At 40.8% G+C, this 24,757-nt stretch overlaps 1 protein-coding gene across 1 annotated transcript in view; it reads right to left on the bottom strand.

The window, feature by feature from the left end:
• The window catches only part of LOC138287989 (annexin A1-like), a 125,072-nt gene that overhangs the window by 16,274 nt on the left and 84,041 nt on the right, over positions 1–24,757 (bottom strand). The window contains exons 7-12 of the mRNA XM_069229075.1: positions 22,806–22,885; positions 22,292–22,348; positions 17,526–17,619; positions 10,294–10,389; positions 8,974–9,032; positions 7,292–7,414 (exon numbers count right to left, since the gene is read on the bottom strand). Coding sequence (XP_069085176.1) covers positions 7,292–7,414; positions 8,974–9,032; positions 10,294–10,389; positions 17,526–17,619; positions 22,292–22,348; positions 22,806–22,885 — 509 coding nt within the window. The remainder of the gene's footprint in view (positions 1–7,291; positions 7,415–8,973; positions 9,033–10,293; positions 10,390–17,525; positions 17,620–22,291; positions 22,349–22,805; positions 22,886–24,757) is intronic.

The following is a 24,757-nucleotide window of genomic DNA, read 5'->3' as shown; positions in this document are numbered from 1 at the left end:
AACATTTTGCTATTTTGAATCTCATTCCTCTTGAATGGTAAGGTTGTGGAGATGAGCTCCCCAACCTGTCACTGATGCATCTGTTGTTATTGTGGTCTGAGGCACAAGGTCTTGAAATATCTGCCCCTTCATTAAATTGCTGACATTTCACTCTTGAAGGGACTTGTGTGTTTGGCGGTCCAACAACACTAGATCTTGCAATTGGCCCTGTGCTCGAGACCATTGTTGTGAGAGGCACTGTTGTAGTGACCTCTTGTTTAGTCTTGCATGCAGTACTATTGCTATGCAGGATGCCATCATTCCTAATGGTTCATGATAAATCTTACAGTGTATTGTTGATTTGGCTGCATTTATGGTATGAGATTTTTGAACGCTTGTATCCTTTGTGTATTTGGATAAGCTAAGGCTGTTTGTGTATTTAAAATAGCACCTAGGTAAGGTTGTACATGTGTGACTGAAGATGGGAGTTTTGGTAGTTGAGTGAGCCCTAGTGTATGTAGGGTCTCTATTACGTATTGAGTGTGTTGTTGGCATTGTATAAAATTGATTGATTTTATTAGCCAATCGTCTAGATATGGATAGAGATGTATGTGTTGCCTTCTTAGGTAGGCTGCTACTACTGCTAGACATTTTGTGAATACCCTTGGAGCTGTGGTTATGCCGAATGGTAGAACTTTGAATTGATAATATTTTCCTGCCATCACAAACCTTAGATATTTTCTGTGAGCTGGATGGATGGGTATGGAAAATGTCACTTACCCAGTGTACATCTGTTTGTGGCATGTTCCGCTGCAGGATCACATGCTGTGCATTATCCTGCCATCTAGTGTTGGTCTCGGAGTGTTACAAGTTGTTTTTCTTTGAAGAAGTTTTTTCAGTTCATGAGAGAGTGGGATGACATCCTGCAGGGTTACCATGTGAAAGTGTTCTGACAGGATATGTAGATTTAGGGACTGAGGTCTAGGATGGGCCTAAGAGTGCCATCCTTTTTGGGAATGAGGAGGTATAGCGAGTATACTTCTGTTCCTTGTTGCGAGTGTGGGACCAATTCTATTACCTGTTTTAGTAGTAGCAATTGTACTTCTTGCTGTAATATAACATTGTGTTCTGGGGACAGCTTGTGGTAATGTGAGGAATGTTTGGAGGGGTAGAAATAATTTCTAGGCAATAGCCATTGCACACAATTGACAATACCCAATGATCTGTGGTGATATTTTGCCAATGGGAGTGGAATTGCTGCAGTCTGCTCCCCACAGGAGAGGTGTGGGGTTGAGGGATGGTAAATAAGTCACTGTTTAGCTGGAGTAGTGGGTTGTTTTGAAGTCTGGAACTTGCCTCTAGTTCTAAAGTATTGACCTCTATAAAAGACCCTCTAAATCCCCCTCTCTGGTACTGCTGTTGTTGTTGCCCTTGTTTTGCCTGGGAGGTAGAAACCTCTGTGGATTGTTGTTTGAATCCTCCTCTGAACTGTTGTCTGTGAAAGGAGGCTCTATAGGGTGTTTTGTATAAGGCTCCCATTGCTTTGGCAGTGTCTGAGTCTTTTCTCAGTTTTTCTATGGCCATGTCGACTTCAGGGCCAAACAGGTGTTTTTTATTAAAAGACATATTGACCACTACCTGCTGTATTTCTGGTTTGAAACCAGATGAATGTATAGTAATGGCAGTATTCATGCTTCTAGAGCTGCTGTATCTGCAGCATCACGGGCAGACCGTATTTGATTGTTGCTTATGGTCTGACCCCCTTCCACAATTTGTTGTGCCCTTTTTTGGTGTTCCTTTGGGAGGTGTTGTAGGAGTTCCTGCATCTCGTCCCAGTGGGCTGAATCTTTTTACCTTGCTATCAAGGCTTACGAGTTTGCAATTCACCACTGGTTGGCAGCCTGTGTTGCTATCCTCTTGCCAGCAGCATCGAATTTTCTGCTCTCCTTGTCAGGGGGAGGAGCTTCCTCTGATGACTGGCTATTAGCCTTCTTTCTAGCACCATTCACTACCACGGAGTCTGGAGGAAATTGGTGGGTAATATAATCAGGGTCTGTAGGAGCAGGTTTATATTTTTTATCAATGTATGGTGTTATAACCCTAGCTTTGACTGGCTCATTGAATATTTGATCTGCATGTTTAATCATGCCAGGCATTGATATTTTGAGTGCGTGGAGGATAATGTGTTAAAGAGAAAATCTTCTAGGGGGTTCAGTGTGCTTAAGCACCCCATGGTACCCTGCCGCCCTCGGAATAACCTGCGAGTATGCAGTAGTGTCTTCTGGAGGAGAAGGCTTAGAAGGATATAAGTCTTTGTCATTGTAAGGAATAGGATCTGGATCGTAGAGATCCCAAAGATCAATTGTATCACCATGAGTATTGTGAATGAGTTGGTGAAGGCAAAGGTGGTGGGCTGGTGGCAAAAAAGAAAGTTGTGGTGAATGAGGGGGGAGAAGTATGGATGGGTCATGGCTTCTCCTTCCGTTTATAAATCTTTGCTGGTGGTTGAGCAGTGTCTAAATGTTCTTGAAAGGCCAACTTTCTCTTGGTCTGTAGAGGAGGTGTAGTAATTATTCTGCCAGTCTCTTTATGGATGTGAATTCTTGATTGTCTTTCATCCAGGATCTGAAGTACAGGTTGGATTTCAGTGTCCTCAGAAACATGAGAAGGTTTATAAGACTTTTCATCCAGTGATTTTGAGCTCAGTTTGAGAGGACTCGAAAGTGCTTGCTCGTCTGAATAAGAAGACTTTTTCGGCTCCAAAGACCGTAGTTTTTTCAGGCCCAAAAATACAGTCGGTTGTTTCGGCTCAGAAGCAGGGCGTCGAGGCTTCGACTCCGAGGAGGGAGGATGCTTGCTCTAGTCGAAAGCTGAACTTTTGATGGACTTACTCGACTGCGATACTGATGGAGAAGTGTCCTTTTTCGACACCGAACCCGAAAGTCGGTTGACGAGAATCTTTTTTCGGGTCGAACCATGGCTCTCTGGCAGTGGTGTACCCAAGGCCTTTGAGGACTTTATATAAGTAGGCGTGGGGCAGACGTACTCACATGCTGACCAGCAGTGATGGGCCTATCGTCTTCCGATTCTTCTTCGGCGTCTCTGATGGAAACCGCCGTCTGCGCCTGTTCTTCTTCCATGGTGTTGAGATGCTCCATACTCTTCAGCGCCATTTCCAATCTTCTGGCTGTTTGATCAGACAGGGTCTTCTTGAATTGAAACAATAGACAGGCCTCGCAATCCTCTTCTTTGTGATCAGGAGAAAGAAACAGATTACATACAAGGTGTTGGTCTGTGTACAGAAATTTTGCGTGGCATGGAGGACAAAATCGAAATGGAGCCCGATCCATCAGGTTTCGACGCGGCAGGCCCGAATAAGGCGCACGCGCCCAGAAGGGCAAAATTTAGTTTAAGCGTACTATCCTTTTGAGGCTAGGTGGAAACGTGATCAAAACAATACCGACGATTAAGGGAGTTTTCGAAAGTTTGATTCAAAATCTCTGAGAGAGAGAGGAAACACATCTGAACCAGACAGCGGAAAGAAAACAATCTAACAATGGAGTCGATGCCTATGCACAGTCTGACAAAGAGGAGGAGTCACTCGATCCCGTGACTCCGAAAACACTTTTTCAAAGAAAAACACCTTGTAACACTCCGAGCCCAACACTAGATGGTGGAATAATGCATAGCATGTGTATCTGCAACTACACATGCCAATAATCATGTTAGTTAATACTTTCTATTATGACACAGGAAGTAGTCAGTTCTACATTGTAAATATTGCATTCATCAATTACATGCAGTTGCAAAAAGTTGTTTGCTTTGACTGAATTCAAATCCTTCAGACCACAATTTCAATAGTACAGCTCAAGTTATTTTGCCAGACTTGTCATAGTGCTATAACAGATCATTCAAAAGATGTAACTCAAATCTGCTTTTCTAAACATTCAAGAAAAATAGGTGACTGCCTCAAGAAGAGTAAATAGGAAAATGTAGTTTGCTATGAGAAATGAGTAACGCTACGACAACTGAGAGGTAAAGTAATCACCCAGAGAATGCCACAAAAAATGGTTTTATTTAAATTCAGTGCTGAAAGATGACTGCATCAATATCCTTATTTGTGAATCCCCGAGATTCTACTATCCCCAATAGTTTGCCACGGGCAACTCTAGTTTCCTCTTATTCGCTGCTCCTAGTACTTTAATTTTGCCACAATGATGTTGATGTTTTCCCTTTTACTTATTCCACATCAAGGTTCTGCTCCCAGGCTGTTTTACAAACTGCCCCACATAGGGCCTGATTGCAAGTTGGGTGCTTACTTCTGTCCCATGCGTAAAGCCCTGTTTACGCACATGATGAAATTACGAGTTTGACTTTATTAATTATCAGATGCGTTAAACAGTTCAACTGTTGTTAAATTTCAGTAGGTCAAGCATACCAGTATTTAACAGAGGAAAATATACAGTATTTATTGTATCATGCGGATTGTAGTGCTTTACCGACAAAATCCACATATCATTCCCCATATACTCCTAATGGGTGCTATTTATGGCACCTGATAAATAACATCCCCCTTGGTATTGCTATTTATCAGGGGCGACAAATAATGCCTTAACTTGTAATCAAGGCCCTTGGTACTGGTGTGCTTTTGGATATCTTTACAAAACCTGGTATGCAAGAATTAGGACAACTAATAGGACTGGCCTTGGCAGGCTAGCACAAGAGCTGAGTAGTCACTTTTTTATTTTTTATTGCAAGCATGTGCCACAAAGAAAAAAAAATGCTGCCACCTGAACGTGGCAACCATCTGACTGCAATATAAAGTTTAAATAAAACAAATAACAGTCACATATTATAATACACAAGTTTGGTGTTTCATAGCAGGCAAATGTACTTAAAACAGGTAGAGAAACCGGTTAGTTTTAATACACATGCCTGGAAAATAAGATCCTCATAAGCTTGAACAAAAGGTACTATTAACATTGAATTACTGTAACCTGACCACATGGATGACAAAAACGATGAACAAGTGAAAGCACAAAGAACTGAACTGGATCTTTTAAAAGGTAGATTTACACATGGGATAAGGCACAGTGCATGACAGCTAACCGCTGAAGGGGGCTGTCTCATACTGTATTTTTGGTGGGTGGAGGCAAAATGACAGTTGAACAAAGAAATTGATGAAGACAGCTGACCCGATGCCCATATTTATACATATTTTTCTATTTATGATTCTCTTTAGTATATCAGGCTAGCAACATTGTCTTTAGGCCAGCCATAAAAACAAATACAATTGAAAAAATAAAAACATACAAAACAAAGTAAGGCACAAGTCCAGGGATAACTTTAGTTAGTTGGCATCCATTTTAAATCAGTTTTAGCCCATAAACAGAAATAGCCACAACACTAACAAAGCACTGACAATATCTGAAGGAGCAGGTAATAAGAAATGTACATTTGTATGTATCCTCATGGATTCAAAAGATTCTTCACAGGACCTTATATGTGAAGGTAGTGGTAGTCAGTTTTCATAAATAAACAGGGTTAGGATGTAGAGGTGGCTTATGAGGACAGTTCTACAGATCACCCACCACTGACTGGAGACTAGACTTTCAGTGCTTATAAAATCAGTACACTAGCCCATCTGATTATTGCCTCGAATGTTAAAGAGTGACCGTTCTACCGAATAAGGAATGGGCTCAACAGGGGCCTTATGGTAGATCTGTAGAGGACAGCAGGATGGGATGTATGAATTATGCTGATTGGCTTACTGCTCTCCAAATTTTGATGCCTCAGTGAATTGTCACAATTGTTTGATATAGGTGTTCTCTGGAGTTGCCGCAATAGTAATTGCATTTGTAAGGAAATCAACGAGTCATGTGCATCACTCTGACAGGACACATGGCTTGTTAGAGCGTGCACAATGGTGGACAAAGGTCAGTGCTTGGAGAGTGGATTCAATCTGCTAACATGATGTACTCGCAGTCTTGAGTCTAAGCTAGTGTTGCCATTTCTCTGTACCCTCTCCTAAAGGTATTTCACTCAAAATCAGGCAAAGTTGAGACTGCTTGGGTGTGCTGGATTTAGGCAATTGATAGCAAGTGCACTCAGCCTCCCTGCGCACAATTTTTAGATCAGAATATCAATTGTGGAAACAATTTTGAAAGTGTTGCTCCTCCCAGAAAATACCTCCAAAATGATCAGTGAAACACCATTTCCCGTTGTAGCTAATTTTGTATCAAAGCCATGGTAGGGAGGGACGTAAAAGACTAAAAGCCTCATTTAGAGTTTAGTGGACGGTTACTCTCACAAACATGACGGATATCCCTTCTGCCGTTTTACAATCCTTTTTATCCTACATACATCGTAATATGGTGGCCAGGATATCCTTCAAATTTGTGACGGAGTAACCCGTCTGCCAAAGTTTAAATCAGGCCATAAGAGTGCCGAGTTAGGATTTTAAGTTATGTGCAAGTCCAGCTCCTGTTTAACACACAAATCTCACAGAATAACAACTGATACCGTTGGTGTAGGGTGTAGCCAGGAATGGGAAGGAAACTGGAGTTCTAGAAATGTGAGAGATTGAAGAAAGATAGGTTTTGGGAATGAAGACACTGTTTGCAATGAGTACTGTATAAAGAGAAAACTGGTCATAAACTGTTGATCCATATTTTCACTATACGTGGATCAGATCTGGTGATGAAGAGTATAGGAAGTATTTAAAAGATTTCAGGAGTTTATGCCATGTTTCCTACAATGGATTGGTCATTTAGGGTTGTAAGTCTAACTGGTCAAGTATGACGCGATTCTGAAGTGAGAGCAAGTCATGTGTGTAGCTGTGATCAGTTCAGAGGGGCATATCGTAGTAGAAAATGAAAATGCGAGGTTAGCAATGATATGGGGTTTTGTTGAGACAGCAGTAGATAGAGACCTACTTGCATGAAGCATTAGTTAAAATATTTTACATCAACTTGGTTCATGGCTATTTGATATTAAGTAATGAATAATTTGATTTATAGGAGAAGAGAAGTGAAATAGTATTGTGGACTAGTAATTACAAGTTGTGAACTACTAGTAATAAGATGAGAATTATAGTTAACATACATTCCATGGGCATGACATTAACGCCCCAAGAATTTTTGACAGGCAAGAAAAAATAATGCAGAAAAGCAAAACTAAATACGCGGCATGTAGCCTACTACCTTTCATGTGTTAGAGGATCTAAAGCTTAGTCACTGATGCTGATAATTCGCAGAAACCTTTTTTTTTTGCCAAACAGTTTTACTGTAGAGAATGAAGACAAAGTACTTACCAAAATAGCCTGGCGGAGTGGTATGCCATACTTTCGCTTGTAATGCACCTTGATCTCATCCATATCAATTCCGGATCGGGAAACCATGATTCTAATTAATTGCTTGTCACGAGTTCCAGATCCCTGTTTGGAGTGTAGGCATTCTTTGTTAGCTATCTATCACATCAATGCATATTCTTGGTACGATTCCTGTACCATTTCCACTCACTTAGTGGCAGGATCATCTAATTTTCACCTAAAATCATGGACCCTATTTAGATCTGGTTTGAGGACCCTCATCCACCCAGGTATGAACTTCAAGACCAACTTACCAGTCTGCTGCCACATCAGATGGTGAATTTGCCTACTAATTACAGTGATGGGACTGGCGAAGGGAATACCCAGAATTACACTGTTGCAGGAGGCAGCTATGTGCCCCATAATTATTACTAGAGTCCCCCTTTTTCTCCCTAAAAAACAAGCCTGCAGCTGATGCAGCAGGTGAATGAAAACTCTCAGGATCTCTGCAAGTCCTGGAGACGGGAACTGAGCTATCACACGCAAGAGCTGGCAGGTCCTACCACAATCCCATCCCCTTAAGAAGCAGGCATTGCTTGCAACCTCCAAAAAATTAGGCATTTTAATTTGTCAATGTTCCATAATTTAGCTGTCAATTGCATGCCCCAGTGTTGGAACAAATGAAAAGCAGGAGACCAGAAATGTTGAGAGTTCTTTTCAATTAAACTGAATACGCCTTTAACACAGGGAACTACAAAGCAGCCATGTGCTTCTAATCTCTATACAATGGTTATAATCAGACTACCAACTATCTTGCCAGCAGATTGCCCTGGACAGTTATTACAACATCTTGGCAGACAACTCAAAACAAGGTACTTCTCATCCCTTTCAATAGAAACTCGCTGTAATTCCTTTGGCAAAAAGCTATTAGTGGAATTCTTAACTTTAGATCCATAACCTCTCACTTATTTAGTAGTTTTACATAGTAACAGTAAGAACTGTCATAATGATACAGTAAGTACACTGATAGAGCTGAGACAGTGTGATCATATATCTATGGCTACAGCAATTACACTAAGTTTTACAATCAAAATAATTATTTTCAAAGCAGCATATATGCACTTGTTTACTGAAGGCACGTCACAACATATGATCAAGACATATACTAAATAACACCCTCGTACACCAAAGAGGTACGCTTTTCTCCTCCCGCTTACAGTACCAGAATGAGATATACTTTAACATGTTTTTTTCATTTCTTCATCCAGTACTTAAATGATTCCCCATTCAATTCTGTACTCGCTAATAAACCGAAATAGAGTTCTCCTAATCTAAACTGTGGTTCGTCATGTTTGTATCACGTTAGTTTTGAACTCCGTGTGGTGCTTGGCTAAAGATTGATCAGTCCAGATGGCCTCTTTCGGCATCCAAAAATGACTTCTTTGATAGTTACTATGCTCATTTGAAGGGAATTCTTCGTCAGGTACCCTTACACTTGGGAACCTGTAGTGGGTGGATGGCAGTCTCATAGAACGATCATTCACCAGCCCAGAGTCCTGGCAGAGAACCTAACATTCTGAGAGTTCATAAACTGACTTATATTTTAAATTACAGGGTTGAGGGTCTACTTTGGGTCATGGTCTGCAGGCAGACAGAGGTAATAGTGTTAAGAGTAATGTAATTACCTTCATAGACAAGTACAGTCGTTCAGCAAAGTAAGATGGCTTGCTTACTGCACATTGCACTGCAAAATTAAATTATTAATACATTAAAATAATTGCAAAAATTAATACAGGTAATACTAAAACAGTTCAATAACTTCAATGTCATTAGCCAATTAAAAATGTTTTACAAATAGGAATATTATTATTTTCAAATCATAATAGTATATTACATTTCATCATTGATAAGAGAATCCATCTAATAAAATTAGGTTGTCAAGAAAACAACGTTAGGGGCCTGACTTAAGGTTTGACTGATGTTACTCTGTCACGCTGGTGGATAAACATAACTCTGCAGTCCTGATGGAACACCCTCCATCAAATTTAGAGAGGACTACGTGCCCAGAGGTCATCTCCATAACTTGAGGGAAGCCGCTGTCACAGTGGTTCCCTTCAAACTACAAATATTTGGTGAATAGCCTCTGTAGGTTTTGACAACTTTTTCAATGATTTTATTTTTCCGAAACAAACTCCTTAATATTCAAGAAACTAATGACCGCCAAACCCTGGTGTTTCTCTCCCAAGGTGTTTAGATTTTTTTTTCCTGCCATACTGCCAAGATTTTTATGGTGGTGACTAACAGAAAAGAAAATACATTACACCTTCCACATTAAATAGTCCTGGCAGTGTAATGTCCTTCTTTCCATGCCCACCTACTCCATTGGAGAAAGATTTCCATCAACCGAGCCGTAACAAAGTTCCACCGTTCAACTCTACCACTTTTCAAGTCTGTATTAATTTTCCAAAACACCTTCCTAAACAAAATATGTAAAGAAGCTGTCAAGATCTGTCAATAAAATATGGTTGTGAAGGAGTAATGTCTGAAAAGCAGGAACATCACGGTTAAACAAGTTATTTGACTAATGGATGCTACCTTGCATTCCAGAATAATAATCTTCTACATAGCAATTGCTACCACTGTTTTGCTCTGTAGTAGAGTAGTAACTAACTGGAGAGACTATTAAGCCATTTCATGGTACTCAATTCCTAATAACAAATGGAAAAAAGCGGAGTTGGATAGATCAGGATTAAGACTTCTGTCCTGCAAGTCAAAACACATTGTCCGTATTGTAAAAGTACTATATTTTTAACTATACAAAGTATAGCAACAATATTTTTAATTAATTATGGTAAGTTAAAATGACATCCCAGCAATATATGAATGAACAATATTTATATTCCATAGATGAACACTAGAGCAGCAAGATTACTATCAATACAGACCTACCAGCCTAATGAAGAAAACCTTGAAGCATGCGTTCTAGTTGAAATAAAGTTACATACCAATAGCTGTCAGGCATTTTTCAATATCACCCTTTAGCTCGAGATCCAGGGCCTTGTTCATGTCATGCTTGCTGTAGCTGGTATACCTCTGAAAGACTAATCAAATATGAGTTGGTTAGTTCAAGAAAAGGAACGCTCTTAAATCACACTCCATGCAGTGCCATCTTTTTCATAGATGACAGAGGTGTGGATTACTTTGGATTTACGTGAAGAATATATGAACAGTATGCCTATTGGGTACTAGATTGTCTGCTCGGAAGTCAGATTAGTATGCATAGCTTTACTGTATGTACTTTGAAGTGTTGTTTTCCTTGAAGAGTGAATGAGTGAGAATCATCACCTATACATGCCCAGTGGTGATAGGAAGAATTAGCTTAACAATGAGAAGAACCATCAGCTCAAATCGAGAGAAGTTTGTGGATTCCACAGTTTCTTGTGGTGGACTGTGCGCTTGAAGTCAAAATACATAAAGAAGACATCTGACTAGGAAAACAGAACAGTGGCAGTCACGATTTTCAGTGCCAGTTGTTTCTAAAGGGCAAATAGACAATTTTTGTAAGTACTGCTGATGTGGTTGGAAACACAGAACCCAGACAATAGTGCCAGCGCTCTAAATACGACAGGGAGTAGCCAAGTGACAGTCAAAGCTTACTCTTGGAGAGTAGAGGTGGCAGAGCCTCTATTGCATGCAGCACACGTACCACTCACAAATATAATGTAAGCACGGCTGTTTGTATAAACGAATTATATTAATATTAAGGTAACTAATTCCCACTTTACAGCAAAGTGCAGCACCCACTTCTGTGTATTCTTCCAGTGCACAGTTCAATTCCTCACTCTTTTTATAGCAAAGAGTTATAGGACTGCTTATGGTAAGACATGTATGGCAATAACGCTGCTTGGCGGCGGTCACACAATTTGAGTGTACCATTTGTGGGTTATTCAGCAAGCCTTAGTCGAAGCCAACCATGAATAATTACCAGCAGTCACAGCGGGCATACAGGCACACCAGTTGCAACCAGTAGTTATTAGGAGTCGGAGAACAGTTCTTTAGTAGCAGATGCAAGGTGTAGTGCATAGGCTCACATGATCAGCATGTGAAACAGAAGACAAGCAGCCTTGCAGGGTGAATCTCAGGAGCTCACATATCATCACTTGCAGAAAAATTGATACGCAATGCCGAATTTAGCACACTGGCTCACACAGTCCTTGGCTGCAAATACATTTGAGGCAATGCAGGGTGCACTACATGAATTCGCAGGCATCAGGCACAGTAGAAAATGCAGGCTAAATGCACAGCACATATGAAACGATCATCAATCAGTGTAGAAGTGCACTAAAAGCAGTGTGTGGGCTCACCAAGCCTTGGAAATTAATCACAGAAGAAGCTGCCATGGAGTAGCAGCAGGATGAAACATGCAAGCTTTGGGGACAACACATGGGGAGAAGGCAGGTTAGCCAGGACAGTGGCTTCATGTTCTCAGTCTAGTCAGTGTCTCTAACTTCCTCACAGAAGATGCTGAATGTTGAACTTCAGCTCAGACTATGCAGGACAGGTGCTTTACAAGGCACCTCCTGGGTCGTTAAGGGGCAGCAGAGGTTCTTTATCAGTCCTTGCTGTATAGTTCTTATCCCTACAGGAAGTCAGACAAGATTTCCACCTCCGGTTCTCACCTTTCTCTGCAGCAGAATGCAGAGCTCCTTGAACTCAAAGGAGAACACTGGAGATGTCAGCCTCCTATATCAAAACAACAGGGGGTGGGAGGGAGTAAGAAGTAAACAGAGTGAGACCACTCAACTTTCAAGAATATATAGAACTAATTAGAGAGGAGTGGTGTCACTATGGCACCTTTCCTATCCTGGATATCCTAAGAAATTTTTAAAAGGACTCTCACTCACTGGAGTTAGCTTTCGTGGCATGCTTCATCATCAAGTTCACATCCAAAGCATATTATGTGCCCGGATGGGCTAGCCCACTAAAAGAAGGGCGCTCTAAGGATAACATCCTTATCAGGATCCGTGTGTATTTAAAATTACACCTAGTACTCAAAAGGAAGGATTCTTTAATTGACAACTGGTACTATGATAAGGTTAAAAACAAATGTTTGGCTAATGACGCAAATTAAGATTCCCCCCATGCATCAAACAAATCTTGGTTGACATGTTTCAGGTATCTTAGCACTCACCGGGTCTTCTGGCTTTCTTCAGGACCGCAAGTTAACATAGCCTGTCAAACAACCGTTCTTAAATGGGACGTGTCTGCTGATTTGCCAATTAACGTTATTACAAATCTTGAAAGAAAACAGACATTCATGCGTCTTAGACTTAGAGCCCTTTAAAAGGCACCCAAACTTGAGTGCGTAACGAGCCCCATAGGGTAGTACTGGTGGAGGACCGGCCTTGCAGTCAAACACTCATCAAGGATCCTTTCCTGCCAATAAACCTAGTGAAGTCTCCAAATGCAGGGTATGGGAGAAGCCTCCTTGGTGCTTCAGGCAGTGAGTTTGGAGTTCTGTGATCTATACTTCTACGCACAACTCCAGCACCTTCATCCTCCTTGATAATCTCAATTTCCACCAGGAGGATGCCACCGACCCAACATTGCCAGCCTCCTAGAAACCCTGAACATATTTGGACTCACCCAACTAATAAAGGATCCCACCCACACTGCCAGATATCTCTGTTCAACCTTCATCAACTTCTGTGACATCACAGTGGACAAGCCCAACCCTTGCCCTGGACAAACCACTCTCTCATCGGACTTGATCTTCATCTAACTTACAAGCAAATAACTGCTCCGACCAAAACCAACTGACACAACTAGAACACAATTTCTGATAAAACAGATCACAGAACTCCAAACTCATTGCCTGAAGCACCAAGGAGGCCTCACCCAATCCATTGACAACTGGCTTGCCTCCTGTGCAAACACCCTGGCCCAGCTCAAAACCAGTAACACTTCTCAAACCAGACCCTAAGCAAGCTGGTATTCTGACAAGGTGCTTCTTACCATGCACCACTGCATACACTGGGGCACAGACAGAAACTCACCTAAAATAATAGACCTATATATCAGCCCTCCCACACTAACCCCTGCAGCTCACAGCCACTAAGTACTCAGTCCTGACTAAACTGACTGACAAGACAAATAACTCAAAGGAAATCTTCTCCACAGTGAAAGAATTAATTACCCACACACTGCTTCCAGCGGACAACTTTGCACACAAAAACGACCACTCTCCTCTGCAGCCCTCCAATGAGACTATGAGAACACACCAGAAACTGCCCTGGCCTGCTGGAGCACCATCGCCCCCAAGGAAACAGTCACCATCCATTCTATCCATTCAGGAGCTCCTTTGAACCCCTGTCCGCACTTTACCTGCACCAAAGAACTCAAACCCATCAGCACCACCATCACCATGATCCTCAACAACTCACTACTGCTACCTTTCCAGACACATGAAAAACACCTTCATCCTGCTGCTAATGAAAAAAAACTACAGCTGATCTAAACACAGTAAAGCACAGACCCATGTCCCTGCTACCCTACCCAGAGAAACTCATCAACAAGGGACAGCCGAACACCTAAACACCAACAACCTCTTGGGACTCAACCCAATCATGATTCAGACCAAGCCACAGCACTGAAACTGCCATTACTGTTATCAACAACATTTGTCCCATCATGGACTAGAGCAACACCTTCACAACCTCTTCACAGCCTTCAAAACAGTCTCCTACCTGATCCTCAAACACCACCACGAGACAGAAAAGTGGACCAGCTCTTCAGTGAGCCAGCTCCATCCTCGCAGGCCGCATGCAGGCTGTCAGCCTGGCCCCATACATCTCAACCATCCAATCGGAACTCCCCTAAAGCTCACCTCTCAGCCCCATGGTCTTCAATATTTATATGGCCCCGCTCACCAACATCTTCCATACCCATGGCCTCATCTGGTACGCCGATGGCACATAGATCATCCTCTCCGGAGGAAAGTAAGGTGGTATTCTTCAGAAAGGACATCTCTCTAGTTCTCAGCCTTGTGGCCATCAGAACTAGGACCCCACCCGATCTCATCTACCTAACCTAGGAATCTAGGGATTGTGATTGATCGATATAGCTCAATGTCCAGCCACATTAACTTCGATTGCCTCCTCCTTTTTCCACACCCTCAAGCTTCTAAGAAAATGTTCAGATGGCCTCCTCTCAACACCGGTCATACAATCCCCCAAGCTCTAACAACCAGCCAGCTAAACTACAGAAAACTTTACTATCTCTGTTAAACTCACCAAGAGGCTCCAGGTCATCCAGAATGCAATAGCTAAACATTCACTCAACCTTTCACTCAGCATTCATGTTTCCATTAAACTCCAGGACCTCCATTGGCTGTGCGTCCACAAATGCACCCTTGTCAAACTACTCATGGACACAAAGCAATGAACAAGTTAGGACAGTGTATCTGAACAGCCACATCAGCTTTCACACACTTGCAAGGCACCTTCACTCGGCCAGCCTTCTGCTGGTCTCGGTCCTTTACATCTGAAGAGCCAGAGCTGGCGCACGTGCCTTTTCTTACCTGGCTCTTGAAGCCTGTACAGCCTTCCCTCTCAGTCCTAGAATTCTGAAAGAAACTGAAAACCGGACTTTGCTACATATGGCCCCTAGTGCCTATTGGGAAAAGTTTACCCATTCTGTGTCTATGGGAAAAAGTGTTCGTACATATGGCCCTAAATGGGGAAACTACCCTTTCTCCTAAAGGGTCAGGATACCCACACTCGGTGAGTTGCATAGGGTACAAGAAACCATAACTTAACAGTTGACAAAATAATATAATATAAAATCTCTCATAATAGGGCCTAAAAAGAATAATCATAGTGCAAATATTCTGTGTGCATGATTTGTTCCAGTAGGTCACAAACACTAAAACCTTACCTACTATGGTAATCAGTGAGATTGTTTGTTACAAAACACCTGCCGATAGGCTTTAGCAAAGTGTAAAAACAACCCACCTTTAAAAATCTATTGCCTTTTATACATGCTCTACTCAATAAGTAAAATCAGGCCTACTGGCATTGTCATATCTTGTTTATGGAAAACAGATCAAAACTATAGCATATGGCATAACGTTTCCCAAGAAACCAGTAAGGCTGGTAGCCTTTATCATGGACTTCTCACAATTAACATAGGCCTACTGAACTGCAAATATGTTCGAGATCCATCAAGCATACAGTTGAAACACTGCAAGTATGTAAAAAAATTACAATTGGCAAAAGAATACACAACTCCACTCAAAAGTAGTAACAAGGATTATAGCAGTGAAATTATTCTAACCCCAGGGTTTGCCTGAGGTGGTGAGCATCACTAAAACCCTTGCCCACTACGTAATCTGTGAAATTCCATTGAACAAAATACCTCTCGGCAGGAATTCATACAAAGTAATAACAATCCATCCTTAAATATGTTTTTTACAATTAAAATATAGGGTCTACTGCATACATTTTCGTAATAAACAGACCGGGCCTATAGCTGCAATCACTGACCTCTTGCCATAAACTCAATCCTGCCATATTAAACATAAGTGTTCTCACAAGGCAAAACATGCATTACAGACAGTGGAACACATTCTCAGTAGAAGTGAACAGATTCTACACAACAGCGGCTCCTCCGCCTTAGCGCTGTTTGCAGTAGACAAAGGGAAAAATAAAATGATAATAACGCGTAAAGTTATTATCATTTTATTTTTCCCATGGGAGCCAGGTTAGGGCAGGGTGGGGCTGGAGGAGGAGGGCTGGAGGGGTAGTGGTGAGTGCACATAAGTGCGCTTGACGCTTTGGCCGGCTAAACAGTCATGCACATTTTGCATTCCTCCATCTGGCTGTACTGAACAGCCGGAAGGAGAAAGTGCACAGAGCCCTACTCCCTGTTTGAGCACCAAAGCAGGCGCTCAGACCAATCACGATGCTGCTGTCATGCTGTTGAGTGCATCGTTGTGACGGGAGGGGAGACTGGAAGCTTTGTCCTTCTGGGAGCCTGAGGAGGACACCGTCTCTCACAACACAGAGGTACGTTTTTTTTGTGTTTATTAATTTATTTTTTTAATACCCTTCCCTGCCCGCCACCCTCTTTGACAAGAGGCCGCCACTGATTCTACCCAATCAAATGATGTACTCAAGAAAATCAACAGGTGGGCACAGCCAAAGTCTTCTTCTTAGTAGTACCTTTGAAAGCTCCTTTTCTGTTAATCATATAAGGTTATACAGCTCTGCTGTCAAGCTAGACCTAAAAAGATATACAGTAAATGGCAATCTAGTCTTAGCTCCTACTGTTGGATTTCCCTGAACTAAAAGCTGCATGTGCAAAAGAAAATTACCTATGATCATCCACATCCAAACCCTCCCTACCGCAGTCCTCCTTCGGAAGATTCCATTGACGAATTTAGACAAAAGCTTCTGTAAGATTTAAAAGTTATTATTTTTAAACCGGTGTAGGTTCTCTACCCAGTTCATGATATGTATCCAGGTAGAAAAAACGAAACAAAACACAGTGTAAGAAAATACCCTGCACTTTTTTTCCATCATTTTTGATCAGGGTACTTCTTGTGCAGGTGAAGTTAACAAACTTGAAGTCAAAGGGCAAAGTGTTTTATTTCACATAACTTTCTCGCTAGAATTATAGCTCACGCCCTAGAGTAATGACCACTCCAGAATGTGGCATAATATGCTTTCATGTAACTTTTGTTAACTATTCACACCATGTATTTTTTTCTGTTATGTGCTCAATTCTTCTGTTGCACTTTTTTAGTGCTATAGATTTCCTTAACACAAGTAACAACAATACATATGTTTAACCTCTGATAGAAATTTAAGTGTGTACATAATTCCTCCAGGTACAAATGCACTTTAGTGTGAGAATTAAATGTCATGCATTTGCATATTCCTAGGAATCTGTTAAATTCGCTGGTTCCTGGCAGTGTTCCTGAAGTTCTTTGACACTTAAAACAGTCAGAAATATATGCAAAACAGTGGTGCAAGGCTTTAAAGACTTTTTTGAGACTAATGATGGAAATAATCCATTGTTTTGCTAAGCATTAAGTGCAACACTACGAAGAAATCTTGATTATGCAAGTTTCCTACTCAACCCGATCATTCACTATTTAGAAGTTGAGATTCTTTCATTAATGTTTAACCAAAATTCTGAACTACGTTTATGTGCGAAATTGGTCAGTGACACCTACCCTTACGAAGGTGTGCATAGCTTCTTGTAGTAAGAATGTTGATGAACACCTTAACATCGGTTCCTTTTCTCCTTTCTCCTGCTTCATACAAGGCCTGGTGAAAAACAGAATGAGAAAAATATTTCAGCCAGTATGGGTTTTCAGAAATGCATTCGTTCGTTCACCTGTGTATCTAATTGATTGAACACTTCTACCCAACTGCTACAAAAAGCAATTAAATTGTCCTATTTAGGAAAAAGCGAGTAACCGGATTTTTTTTGTTTTTTTGGTACAATGTCAATTATAGTAATCATGATAGGGATTCAGTTAAATATGTAAGAAGTAAAACACTAGGTTTTTAGATGTTTAACCCAGGGAAAATGCTCTCTTTTGCAGGGAGGCAAGTTCCAAACCGCAGGCCAATTCGTGGGTTAATAGGCCTCCATTGTGGTGATTGGGTAGGTTTGCCTCTGAGGTCCTGATGCTGATTTACAATGGCCTTGAAAACTGAACACCATTACACTCCTTCAGCACTTGAGTATCAGGGTAGCAAGAAGAGTAGTCCAAGATTTACTGAGGAGGTGGAGTAGGGTTTCAGGCTCAGAACCGGGAAACTCATGAATTAGCCCCCAATTGAGTTTTGTTTTTTAAAATATTTATTTAGCACAAAACAAGACCAAGGAGACATGAGAGTTCTGGAGTCAGAGCTCCTTAATTGGTTTATTGATGCCATTTGAATCTGGCCCCTCCACTAAATTCTCACAGGAATGAGGGCTAAGTCACTCAAGGCTCAGCTGAGGGCATGAGGCACACGAACTTTAGCAGCCAGTAGCAAAGGGGCTCACCACAGATCCTTGCACCATTCTCGTACTAGGAGTTTGCAATGCAGTGATCCCCTGTACTCTACTGTGCAGTCTCGCCTCACTCTGGGCAACTCCTCCACTAGGTAGTCATGACTGCCTTCTCCTCTGGGCAGACTCCTGCTCAAGGGACACCTCCAGTACCCCTTACAGCAGCAAGGTAAGCTCCTCAAAGCCCAATCCACTGCACCTCTAGCAGGAAGTTGCAGACTTCTCAGCTAGTGTCCCCACACTTGACTGGGAAGGTGGCTGTTAAGAAAGCCTGTTCTGAATCTCAGAAGATTCTTATCTACACCAGTCAGCAAGATTCTTGTTACACTGACTTGAGATTTATCCTATTATACCACTTTTGCATACAGCTTGTGTATTTCCATGGCACAGTTCCGGGACAGGTTTAAAACAGTTCTTTCACATTATTTATTCATCACTAGATGGGATATCCAGTGTTTTCAAGTGGCAGCAGGAAAAAGGGATGGAGCTGGGAATTTCCTACTTAGACAATAAAAACATGGGCACAAAAAGGAGAGAAATGTCACACCTTATTCTCTTCAACCTTTTGGGACCAACTTCTACAGGTGTACAAAAGGGCAGGTGAAGGTCACAAACTAAGGGGGATATTTAGTGGATAAGGTAATCTACCCCAAATTTGGCAGAGTACACTGCCTGCCAAATTAATGGTCCACCTGTTCTATTTGGATTTGAAGGATATTTGTTTTTGCCTGCGGTGCCTCAACTTCCTCCACCATCAGAAACTTTGCAGCCTAATGGAATTGGGGCCATTGGTGTAAGTACCTCAGACTGTCTGCCCTATTTAGAGCAGATGGTCTGATGCAATTCACTTTTTCAGGGAAAGCCTAGCTGTCCTGAAAAGAAATATGAAAACATACCTCTACACTGTGAAAGTAGACCCAAAGATTTCTAGGGTTATTAGTATTTTGTTTTACAAAAACAGCTTTATGAGTTTGTGCTACACATCAAAGTTTGCTAGGAAGCCACATGAAACATGATGGACGCTGATTAAACATAGTGCTTTCAGGGGAACCACCACTAAATATGGTGGGTGATAGTCTGCCAGAAATGCTAAGGTAATGACCACCACTATACTGGCAAATGACACCACCTGCCTGACTCTGCACATGTTAAGAAACCTCTATCTCCTTTCGTCCCACATCTCCCAGCAACCCGACAAAGGTGACACCTGATGAAAATAAAGGGGCAGGATCTCACAAAACACTATCCCTTGCATGTCTAATGACACCATATTCCACATACACCACATTCCATCCACACCCTCTAGTCTGGGGACTCTCGCGTGCATCAGGAGGGGCAGGGATAAACAAACTAGTCTGTGATGCTACCTTCAAGCTACATTTTGTACACCATTTTCAAGAGTGGAAATTTAAAATGGATTCAACTGTGACCACAGCTATTCTTGACACACAAAAACTCCCGCCTCATCCTGCTTCACAGATGTAAGGTACACATATGTGGACCTGCTGAAAAACAATGTGTTTCAAAAGAATGGACAGGACCATTTTTTATCAGGCAGGGCCAGTAAGCCAACCACCAGCCGATGCAGGGAACAGACAAAAAAGCCTGCCTTGCCAATATAAATATACACGCCAGTACCATCAGGACCATCTAGGGCAATACACAGGAACAGACAGTAATCATGCTCACTATGGAGGGCATGGATAGTGCACTCCTCCTGACCACGGAGGCTTGCTCTGGGTCTCAATTCATAACTTAGTTGTCCTCACCATGTAAGTGCAATTGTCATTATGTGTAGAAGCCAAAGAAAGAAAAAAAAGCTATTTCATGGCAGAAGTGATTGCTTAAATATCCATGCAAGGAGTCATTCACATCTCAATGGCAATGCAGAAAGCAACAAAGCATTATACAACAAGATTTCTTTCTTTTGCCTATGATGCCATAAATGTGGGCTAGAGCACAATATGAAAAACATCACTGGAATTCAAAGGTCCAACTCCCAGGATCAATGAAACCCCATATTGCTCCAATACTGAGCTCTAGATCTAGATGTAGCTTTTACATTGCAAGTAACTTGAAATATTTTAAGATGTTTGTCTCCGTGATCTTGATAAAATTGCGTTAAGTGTATGATATCACCTAAAAGGAACTTCATCGAACAAAGAGCACCAAACATCAGTGGAATCAAATAGGTCTGGCTAGTGACATATGCAGAATATTTCAACCTTCTCAAAGCCCACACAAAGGAGCAAGCTTTCCAATGTGAAGTCATGCACTTATATAAAGTCACTATTTACAGCGAACACAATAATTACAGTGAACAGAACCTTTGTAATGGGGCTTCATATTGAGATGGTAGATCCGAACAATTAACATTTTTAATCATTAATCACATACTTACGTACATATCATTTACAGAGCCACCATGATCACCGCCCCACTTATATTGACATGCTCACTATCTCTGGTGGCTTTCTGCTGCAAGTCACCTTCAGACTGCAGACCAAGAAGTGTAAAAAACAAAAACACAAGACAGCAGGCCTTCTCCATCTATGCACAGAGGATCTGGAACAGCACCCTTGTATCTATAAGGACTGTTTCAACGTTGCTCTAATTTAAGAAGGAGCTGAAGGCATGTCTATTTAAAGAACACTACCATAATGCAGTAACATTCCAGTAGCCAACTACGTCTTCCACTTGTTGACTGTGTGCTTGCCTCTTAGCCTGTAAAGCTCTCCACTGCCTTTTTGGCTAGGTTTGTACTGTACAAATAGCACATACATAATTGGACAGCTGGATTCATTGCAGAGGCTTTCCAATATTTAAACACTATTTTGCACCATCAATGGAAAGACGAACACTTGATGCAGACCTGCTATCATTTTAAAATATGATCCTGAGGACTGTATAGCCTGAGGCAGAGATATAGGAACTTTGTATGAGTGAAAGAAGGGGTAAGTGTAGTTCTGCCAGTGTGGTTGCTTATTTAACATCAAACTGAGAAACTGAGTCAGTACAACACAAAGACTGGTCTCTGGGCAAACTAATTGCATACTATTGGTACTGTATTTTCAGTCCACCTCTTTACTCAATACAGAAGTATACCATAAATAGAGCAACATCGCCAGGCTATACTTTTAAAGACAATGGTTTAAAAAAAAAAAAAAAGTGTTACATACTTAGTTGGTAGCAATAGTTCCACAATCCATTTGGCCGTGTAGAAACTATTGCTGTACTATGGACTACACTGCCATGTGCTTTAACAAGCAGTAGTCTTTTCACAAATATATTGCATCGAGGCAAAGCAGAGCTAATCTAATCTATTTTGCACTATTTTGGTGTTTCTGTAGTAAGGGATTGTGCGAACAGGTTTTACTCTGGTAATTGTTACAAAACAGCTCTTGCCTTACCAGCTGATTGAGAACAGATTATTTTGAGGGGGAGCGTTTTTGACAAAGAACACCTAATCGTGAATAATTTGGCACCTTTTTTGCAATCTATACAACAACAAAAATGGAACAAACTGATTTTGCCTTAACCTTACATTTTATATTTTAAAAGCAGAGGAAGTGTATTTTATGTAATCTACAAAAAAGTTAATTTGGTTCATATTTTGCTCTGGTAAAAACGCCATTAACTCGATACTGTATTATGGTTGCAACAATGGAGCAAATTGATTTTGGTGCACTAATGCCAAGGTTGTATACTATGATTTCACATTTTAACAGAGATTTTTGCCAGCAGAATAGAAACAATCATCAGCAGTACGGTAAGGAACACTGTAGCCATTTACCCTGCACCTACTTCAAGTATACTAGAATGCTATAGGACTCATAGTAAAAAAATTAAATTTTTTAACCAAGGCAAAGCTTTTGTAAAATAGATATTCAAAGTTTTTGGGAGAAAGGCAAATGGACAAACTCATTTAGTCCTTACCCTTGCATCATTATCAACTAGTTCATCATTCACACGATTATCTTCACTTCTTTCACCCTAAAATATAAGGATACATTGTTAGAAGGCAAAAATGATTGTTACAAAAACGACTAGCGGGAAATAACGGGTAGAAAAGTAAACAAGGAGACACTTTATTGGTGAAAGTTAACCATGTTCACTAATTTTGACAGCGAGTGATTCAGTAGTCCAAATAACTGTCCGAAAACACCTACGATGCTAGTGGTCAGGTCAAAATTAAAACATTTGGTAAAGATCAAAATCATTGGTTATTACCTATTTAGGAGGTATTGCAGAAAAGGACCAAAAAGGCTAACAGCTTTACATTAAAACAATTCTCAGGTGAGAGCACTACTAAATACTTCGAATGTAATTACGCATGGAGAAAAACAATATTAAGTGGAAGAGAATTGCATGCTGTCAATCTACGAAGACAGCAGAAAACATTTACAAAATTGAGGATCATATGTATAGGTTCGAGGTTTGAAAACTATACCTTGGCTAGTTCCAACAGGACCTTCTGGAAATCTCCACTTGTGTCACCAGCAAGGTCTTTGGCGAGCTCAGACTTATATGCTGCATAAAGTAAAAGAGAATCAGTTACAAACTTTAGCAAAAAGAGGGATTGAACCCCATTTTTATCTTTAAGACTAAGAAACTAGCTGCAACACATTCCAATTATAAAACAGCTTCAATGATCCCCAAATTGGGACTAAGACAGAGCGACTATTTTTAATTAAGATTAAGCTGGATGCATTAAAAAAATTGTTTTTAAAAAGGAGATCTTGGCCTTTCCTTGCATAGATTATGATTTGACAGCAGTTTTACATACCACTCTTGTTTATGTAGAGCTTAAAAGGCACCCAAAAAAAAAAAAAAAACACACACACCGCAAATCATTTGCTCTCGGGAATAGGGATGAGGACAAAAAAATAAATATATATAAGGATACTCAAAGATGAGGTTAAGTAAACCTGCAACTGGGTCCTTTTCCAAACTTTGGCAGAAGGAGCAAAACGCAAGACTTCCATTTTGGAATAACACATCAGAAAGCATTCACTTTCTGACAATAGCCCTTAGCCAGAGAACTACCTAAGCTTCTGGGACATGGCATTTAACAGACAAGCTATTACATTACGTTGGGAAAAGCTTGGGCTAACAGTCACATATCCAAAATAAATTGCCAAGTTTATAATTAATCACACATCTGCAATAGATACTTGTGTGGGTTGGGGGTAGGCACTTTATCATCCAACAGTCAATTTGGCGGGGTGAGTACACGCATGTTTCCCCATTTTCTTTGTTCTCCAGACAAACATATATATATATATATATATATATATATATATATATATATATATATATATATATATATATATATATATATATATATGTGTACCATTTGTGTACATCTGGAATTGCACCTACATTGACTAGTAGATGCACCAGAAAAAAGCATGTCTTTGTTGAAGAGTTGAGGAAAACAGATACATGGTGGTTGTCCCCATTGCACTTTGGGGGAATATTAAAAAGTACATGCTATTCAAATTTGCTGGCACCTGGTTTTAAGGCTGGCTCAACTCCAAATAGAAGCCAGCCCAAATTCAAGATGAGGTTCCGCTCTACATACTCTCTTGCAAATTAGCTTGTAACTTCCCTTTTCAACATTTTGCTTGTAAAAGGGAATGGATTAATAATTAGTCAGCACTCAGGGCTTATTTATAACGCAGGAGCTGAAGATAGCATGTTTTAGTAAAAAGGCAGCTATGCCTCTTACTCATAATGCCATCTGAGTTTTGTGGGAACATTTTGCACACAGGCGGATAGCCATGTTTCCAAAGACAGGCTCAACAATTTGATTTTCATATAGTTTAGAGGCTTCCTCCTTGGTCATTGTTTTAATGAGGTGAATGGTGAGTTGAAAGGTGGAGGACTAGTGAAGTCAGGGGACTGTGCATCGTTGGACAGAATCAAATATTTGAACTCTTAGGATCAAAGAAGTATAGCTGAAAAGTGCGGGGAATGTTCTTCAGTACTTCAGGCTTGCACATTTCTTCAAAGAAGTGAAAGATTTCCTTTATTTCAGGCCCTCATTTATGTGGCTGATGAAACATTTTTGTTCACATTCATGTCTACTATTCTATATTCAGCACAGATGCAGCGATATCTGGATCCTTCAGACCGAAGGACCATTTTGTATGCTCTAATTCGAGGCGGATGAACCTTTGCCTGATTCCCTAGTTACCCATTATGCATGGTTCCAAAGTCAATCAACATTTACAGTGTAACCCATTTGGCCACACAATAAAAACACAAATTGGAAATAAAGTTAAAGGGTTTTTATTACAAATTACCACTGAGGTTAATGAAAACAAAATCTCAAGAAGATACTGTAAAGCTACAATATAACCATAGGGTAACCGAACAGTCCAAAGAAATTAAGTCAAG

This window comes from Pleurodeles waltl, chromosome 1_1 (genome assembly GCF_031143425.1).
Source record: "Pleurodeles waltl isolate 20211129_DDA chromosome 1_1, aPleWal1.hap1.20221129, whole genome shotgun sequence".
Lineage (NCBI taxonomy): Eukaryota > Metazoa > Chordata > Amphibia > Caudata > Salamandridae > Pleurodeles > Pleurodeles waltl.
The sequence above is the reverse complement of the archived record's forward strand: the minus strand, read 5'-3'. Positions and strand labels throughout refer to the sequence as shown.